This window comes from Lontra canadensis, unplaced genomic scaffold (genome assembly GCF_010015895.1).
Source record: "Lontra canadensis isolate GAN:19392208 unplaced genomic scaffold, GSC_riverotter_1.0 scaffold1, whole genome shotgun sequence".
Classification (NCBI taxonomy): domain Eukaryota; kingdom Metazoa; phylum Chordata; class Mammalia; order Carnivora; family Mustelidae; genus Lontra; species Lontra canadensis.
Window position 1 is genome coordinate 10,785,991 of NW_022630995.1, and position 7,351 is coordinate 10,793,341.

The 7,351-nt window shown below is 43.2% G+C and overlaps 1 protein-coding gene across 1 annotated transcript in view; it reads right to left on the reverse strand.

Annotated features, from left to right (window-relative positions):
* Nucleotides 1-6,158, reverse strand: part of DCK (deoxycytidine kinase) — a 30,159-nt gene extending 24,001 nt beyond the window's left edge. Inside the window, exons 1-2 of the mRNA XM_032843411.1 lie at nucleotides 5,918-6,158; nucleotides 519-634 (exon numbers count right to left, since the gene is read on the reverse strand). Of these exons, the coding sequence (XP_032699302.1) occupies nucleotides 519-634; nucleotides 5,918-6,008 (207 nt within the window). The 5' untranslated portion in view covers nucleotides 6,009-6,158. The remainder of the gene's footprint in view (nucleotides 1-518; nucleotides 635-5,917) is intronic.
* Nucleotides 6,159-7,351: the final 1,193 nt, after the last annotated feature.

Sequence of the window (7,351 nt, forward strand, 5' to 3'; positions counted from 1 at the left end):
GGGGGGGGGGGGGGGGGGGGGGGGGGGGGGGGGGGGGGGGGGGGGGCAGTTCTTGCTCAGCAGGGAGCCTGCTTCTCCCTCACCTCCCCACTCATGCTCTCTCGGTCTCTCTCTTTCAAATAAATAAATCTTAAAAACAAAAAAAGGTAAACTAATAAAATTAAGGTACCAGATGGTTTTTTGGTCTTTGTTTTCCTGTTCACTAGTTTTTAAACAAAATGTAAAATCTATTCAAGGAATTTAATTTGCAATTAGATATTTTTAACTTTTTAATTAATTTTTAAAAACTCTTAAAATTCTACTTAGATGCAATGAGTACATAAATCTTGAGTGCATTGCTCAATGAATGTTTATACACCCACACACACACACCCATATATGAAGATGAAGATACAGACTTAAAGCTAGATTTGAAAATTTTATTAGGGGAAAAAAAAAAAAAAACCCAAAATGTTAAATACCACTGGTCCTCTAAAGCAAAAGGAATTTATTTTTTTTAGTTAATTTTGTTTTCATACCTCACAGTCTCCTTGAGCATTTTGAACATTGCACCACCTGGCAACAGGTTCAGGAACCACTTCCCAATCCTCACAGACCTGTTTAAGGATATTCACGAATGTTGTCTTCCCTGAAGCTGTTGTGAGAGGAAAAGAAAATTGAAGAAGGAGACTTAGGGGAAAAAAAAAAAAAAAGTCAAAATAGTCATCAACTTTTTCAAAATTTATACCAGCAAAAATACAAAAAACAAAAATATCCAATTTCTTAAACTTCCTCTTTAGATTTATTTTAATAAAAACTAAAAGGATCCCTACCACTTGTATTAGACACATTTGTTATTGTTTTCAGCTTATCAAGGCTACAGAACAGAAGAATTTAAAACCTGGTGAGGGACGCCTGGGTGGCTCAGTTGGTTAAGCAGCTGCCTTCGGCTCAGGTCATGATCCCAGCGTCCTGGGATCGAGTCCCACATCGGGCTCCTTGATCATCAGGGAGCCTGCTTCTCCCTCTGCCTCTGCCTGCCATTCTGTCTGCCTGTGCTCGCTCTCTCTCCCTCTCTCTCTCTGACAAATAAAAAAAAAAAATTTTAAAAAAAAAAAAAAAAAAAAAAAAACCTGGTGAAATTGTAGGCAAGGTGTTACAGCAGGAAAAAAAAAAAAATCCTAGTCCTAGCCTCACTTTCCTTAATCAAGTAATTAGAGATAACTGTGGGAAATGGTTAAGGCTATTTTTCCATTTAATTAAATATGTGATCGGGACGCCCGGGTGGCTCAGTGGGTTAAAGCCTCTGCCTTCCGCTCAGGTCATGATCCCAGGGTCCTGGGATCAAGCCCCGCATCAGGCTCTCTGCTCAGCAGGGAGCCTGCTTCCTCCTCTCTCTCTGCCTACTTGTGATCTCTGTCTGTCAAATAAATAAATAAATCTTTTAAAAAAAAATTAAATATGATCTTGGGCAAGTCATTGAATTTCTCTGAGCCTGTTTCTTCATAATACAATGGAAATAATAATACCCTCTTTATGGAAACTGTTGTGATAAACAAGCTATGACTATAGTGACAATCATTATAGGCTCTTGCCTTTTCAAAATTTTTCTGTCTACTGGATCTATTCTCTCAGTTTACAAACTTAAATCCTTGCCATCTAAAACCAACTTAGAAACAGCCAAATGAACTATAAAATCAATGTAAAGATGTATCCAATATCCAGAGTTTTACAATGAGAATCAGTATGATTATATGACACTAACTGTATAACTACACAACATTAAGCCATAGTACCCAACAGAAGTTATAAAAACATTTTTATAAAGACCCTTATAAGGAATAGCCATGTTTTCTCTGCTTCACTTTCACAGTTCTGGGCACTTATCCAACCCTTTTAAAAAAAGCTGTATGTACTTTGCTTCTCCCTGATCATTCACTATCTTCTGAGACACCTATAGGGAAATAGTTCACATATAATCAGAACATATTAATTCACTATTTTAATACTACTTGGAAATACATTCCATTTAACAGTAGGGAAAAGTCTTGACCTAGAATTCAACAGGGTGTAGCAACACTCCTAATGACCACCACACCCTTCCTATCTGAAGTCACCAAATGTGGTTGTATTAGACATCTCTGGTCAGCATAATGTGCTCTCTCTCTTTTTCTCTCCATATGTATATAAAAATACACACACGGATTAAAATATAAAAAAGCAGCTTCTGCAAGCTTAAAAGGAAAGGTTCCACATCCTTATAAACTGTATCCAAAGAGGGCAAAAAGAACTTACTTTTGACTTGAATACTATATTCAAATCTAGGACATTACACAAGCAATAGAAAAGAAGAAAAAACAGAAGAACTTTAAAAGATCACACATAGAGGGACACCTGGATAGCTCAGTTGGTTGAGTTTCTGACTCTTGGTTTTGGCTCAGGTCATGATCTCATGAGTCATGAAATGAAGCGCCGTGTCAGGATCCAAGCTCAGCTGGGAGTCTGCTTGAAGATTCTCTCCTTCTGCCCCACCCCTCAGTCCCTCTCTCAAATAAATAAATTCTTTTTTTTTTTTTTTTTTAGAAGATCACACATAGAGCAAAAACAGGGATGGAAGGGAGTCAATAAGAAGGTAACATAGAACAAAGAACTGCTGAGAAGCAACACACAAAGTCATATTATATTATCACCACAGGAAAGGGGAAAAAGTTTTAAGGATAAACTAGATGACCATGATTTAATCACGGGAAAAAAGATTGGTGACAACAGATTTCGAATGGAGCATTTAGCATGGTAAGCAGAAGCATATAAACGATCACTGGCCATTCACTGAACTAGATGGAGGAAGGAAAGGAAAACATGATGTTCAGAAAGAGAATCCAATCGGGACATCTGGGTGGCTCAGCCAGTTAAGCATCTGCCTTTGGCTCAGGTCATGAGCCCAGGATCCAGGGATTGAGTCCCACTGGGATCCTGGGATGGAGTCCCACATTGGGCTCCTTGCTCAGCGGGAAGTACGCTCCTTCCTCTGCCTCCTGCTCCCTCTTCTTGTGCTCTCCCTTTCTCACTCTCTAACAGATAAATAAATAAAACCTTAAAAAAAAAAAAAAAAAGAAGAAGAAGAAGGGGCGCCTGGGTGACTCAGTGGGTTGAGCTTCTGCCTTTGGCTTGGGTCATGATCTCAGGGTCCTGGGATCGAGCCCTGCGTCCGGCTCTCTGCTCCGCAGGGAGCCTGCTTCCCCCTCTCTCTGCATGTTGCTCTGTCTCCTTGTGATCTCTCTGTCAAATAAATGAATAAAATCTTTAAAATAAATAAATAAATGATTTTTTTTAATTAAAAAAAAAAAAAAAGAAAGAGAATCCAAGGAACACATTAAAAAATCATGCATCAGCCAGAGCCTGAAAGCATTCAAAGCTAGAACATTCAGCTTTCTTCTGACATGCCTACAAACAGAAAAATTTCATGTGGTCATACTCTAAAATTTTAAGAGCAAAAACAGTTATTCTTTAAAATCATTCTTTAGTTCAAGCAGAGTAACAATAGTTACCTGTCACTCCAATCAGATTAATATCTAATTCCTTAACTTTGGGGGGAAAGTAGGGAGCTAAAAAGTAAGCCAATTATAAATTAATACTCTATGAAAGCAAAGGAGAACAAGGATCAAAGACACTGATGTTAAAACTTTAAAAAGCCATGGGACCTAACAGAATTACTAATGCCAAGCAGGTATTATGATGCCAAAAATCATCTATACAAACTATTAAGATGAGAAGAAGCAGGTAAGGCCTCCAGAAATCTAACACAAGTGTGTATTTTAGTAACAAAGAGCGTGAGAAGTTACATGAGTATAAAACTAAAATGACCAGTTGAAGTTCAAATTCTAGGAATCACAAAATAATCTTCTACACACATATTAGCAATTTGTATATTTATACTTATTTGGGTCTTGCAAATAAGGTGGAAGGGACAGAAACAACAGTGCTAGCACATTAACAGCAACTGACAAAGCCTCAGTGTCAGGAAAACAGTGAGTGGTAAGGAACACAATCCATCTAAATAGCAAATTGTTATCTAATAGAAACACAGGACCAGTGTTACCAGATCTTCAGATATTTTAAGAAATGCCAAGAATCTAGATGTTCAAAAGAAATCTCGAAATGTTTAAATGCTAGCAATTCATTAATTTCTTTTTTCCCCCCAAATCTATGTGGGCCACTATTGTGCAAATGCAAGACACCAGTTTGCCAGTTTGCAGGTCCTTCCAGTGTAGGTAATGGAGAAATTAGAGAATTTTAAGTAGAGGATAACACAATTAGATTTGTATATAAAAAGTCTGCTCTGGAGCTGGTAAGAGAAACTGGAGATGGGGTGAAATATTAGGAAATTATTTCAGGTGCTGGGAAGATTAAAGATGCTTGGGGAGTAGTAACTTTCTAGATATGTTGCTTAACTGGATTTAAGAAATGGAAGGGGATTAACTCATCGTGGTATTGATCTAAAGGTTGTTCATTTAAATTGACTTTTGAAATGGCTTTGTTCAACCACTTCCTCCTTTACATATGTTCATCTTTATCCAATATGTAGCTATGGGGAACCCTACTAGTAAACATTCAACTTCAAAGAACTTATCCTAAGAGGTAATGAGAGTCTATTAGGAGGCTCTTTTCCACTGGTGCCTGAATACTGGAGCAATGCAACAAGATCTCCTCTTTAAGAGTGTGCTCAGCTATTTTCGACTCCTTGGAATGCTGCTAGAGCATTTGCCCCATCTTTTTAAAGAAGTACAAGAGTTTTGAATGCAGTTAAGAATTAAAAAAACATTTGCTGTATGCATGAATGACCAGTACCCAACTTGGAGCCAAAAAAATTCTATCAGAACAGGAAGTGCCAGGCATAGGTTTCCTGTGGTAGGAAACACAGAAGAATGTAAGTTCAGATGTACCTTGCAAATTGACATGCATGGTATATTCTGCCCTCATCTGGGTTAGGAATAGAAACATGTGGATCTTTCAATCATAAGCCAATGTTTACTTGGATGTGGGGGCCAAGAGTGAGGGACGCCATGATATTAAGATCATTAAAAAAAACTCTTTCCTAGTCTCTTCCCTTGTACTGGAATGTTTAGAGCCATTTTATCCATAACCGTTACAACTGAAACCATCCAAATGCTCAGAGCTGGGGAGAGAGAAACTGGTACACCCATGCACTGGAATACTACTCGGCAATGAAAGAGAACTACAGATACAAGCAATGCGCTAAAATAAAAGCAGCATCGTGCTAAATAAAAGAGGCGACACCACAAGAGGCTACGTACTCTCGGATTCCATCTCTAGGACAGTCTGGAAAAAGGCAACACTTAGCGGGACAGAAACCCAGTCAGTGGTTGCCAAGGGGTAGGAGTGCAAGGTTGCTGACTGCGAAAGAGCGCCAGGCAACTTTCTGAGGTGATAAACACGTACTGAACCTTGATCATGAAGACAGTGAAACAGCATTAATGTGTGTGTCATACCTCACTGAAGAGGACACCTAAAAAAGGATAATTTAATGTACATAAATCACACCTCAAGAACACACACACACCCACACACACACACCCAATACAAAAACAAAACCAAGAACAGCCCTTCCCTTTGCGCAATCCCAACAAGGGGAGGAAACTGGCCCAAAGTGCACCTTCACGAGGCCCGAACGCTCTGGCGCGCACGGCCCGCGGCCCCGAGGCCGCCGCCAACTCCCGGGGACCGGCAGAAGCTAGGCAAGGCGGGGCAAAAGGATTTCGGGGCGAAGGGAATTCGAGGCCGCGTCCGCATCCACACAGCCCGGCGGGTAGAAGGCCCTCACTGAGGAGCAGCAGAGATGCAGGGGAAGGCGGCTGCCGCTGCCGCCGCCGCCGCCGCGGCTCCCGCTGCTTTGGGAACATTTCCCGAGGCTCCTTACCGATGTTGCCTTCGATGGCAATTTTCTTGATGCGGGTCCCCTCAGAGCCGGTCGCGGGAGATGGGCAGCTCCTCTTCGGCGGGGTGGCCATTCTGGTCTTGCGGCGGCCCGGAGCGCAAGCAGGGAGGGCTGGGAAGTGGCCACAGGTGCGCGCGCTGGAGCTCGCGCCACTGCCGAACGCGACCTGACACGCAAGCTGAGCTCCCGCTGCAGCAGGTTCTCCAGCCGGCGGGTCCTGGGGTTTGATTTTGGCGCGCAGAGGCAGCGGCCGATGGGGGCGGGAATAAGGCGCGGCCACCCACCCTGCCGGGAAGCCACGCCCCCTCCCTCTCCCGAGCTGTCGGAGCCTCCCGCGGCCCCTCGGCCTCGGACGCCGCGGGCGGGGCCCCTGCGTGCGCGCCCGGCACGTCGGGTCACGCGAGGGCACGGGGCGGGGCGGCGCGCGCAATGGCGCGCCTCTTCCCGGAGTCGGGGTGGAGGCTCCTGAGACCTGTGGGACCGGGGGTGACCGCCGAAGATAGAGGCTGAGCGAGGGCAGACGGCGCCACCCGCCTTCATCACCATGAGTGGGCCGGCCTCCACTTTGAAGAACTGGCCTTTCCAGTGGGGCTGTGGAGATAGAGCGTCTGGAACACGGCTGGCTGGGAAGCAGTGTGCGGTGCAAAAATCACACGGCTTCCCCGGTGTCGTCAGCCTGGAGGACAACCGTCATGCTAAAGTGCCGCTGGCACCCCAGCCCTAAGGAGATGTACGGCACTGTTGATGCGTGCCAGGCACTGTTTCGAGAGCTGTTCTTGAATTAACTCGCAGTTAATGTCCAGTGCAGGAAATCCCACCATTAGCCTGATTTATCAGTGAGGAAACAGGCACTGAGAAGCTACTCGTTCGAAATATCAAAAGCAGTGAGTGGATCTGACACAGGAATGTATGCAGTCAGACGCCCCTCCACAGCACGCTTTTCCTGATGTCAAACCACTCTCCATCTGAGTCCCATTTATGTTGAAAGAGAATATGCCACCCCAAAATATGCACTATGGCATTATTTCAAAATAAAGGACAAGGACACTCTGCCCCTCCTTTGTCCCCACTAAAAGCAGGAGATGAATCTATGTGAAAGGTATCCTCCCTATACCACGAGAGTAGAAGGCCTCCTTATCACCAGATGGGGAATTCAGGGCCAGAAGGCCTATTAACAAACCTTGCTACTTCACCAATTTATTACCCCAAATCCAAACCCCATTTGTCTTGTCAATTCTCACTAATTTATTGTCTAAAAGATTAAATGACCTACTTTGGTCATTACTTTGTATGTAGCTCCTATATGTATACACACATAATGAAATTTGGTTTCCTCCTATGAATCTGTCTTGTGTCAATACGATTATTAGACCAGGCAAAGAACTTAGAAGGGTAGAAGAAAAATTTTCTGCCCCT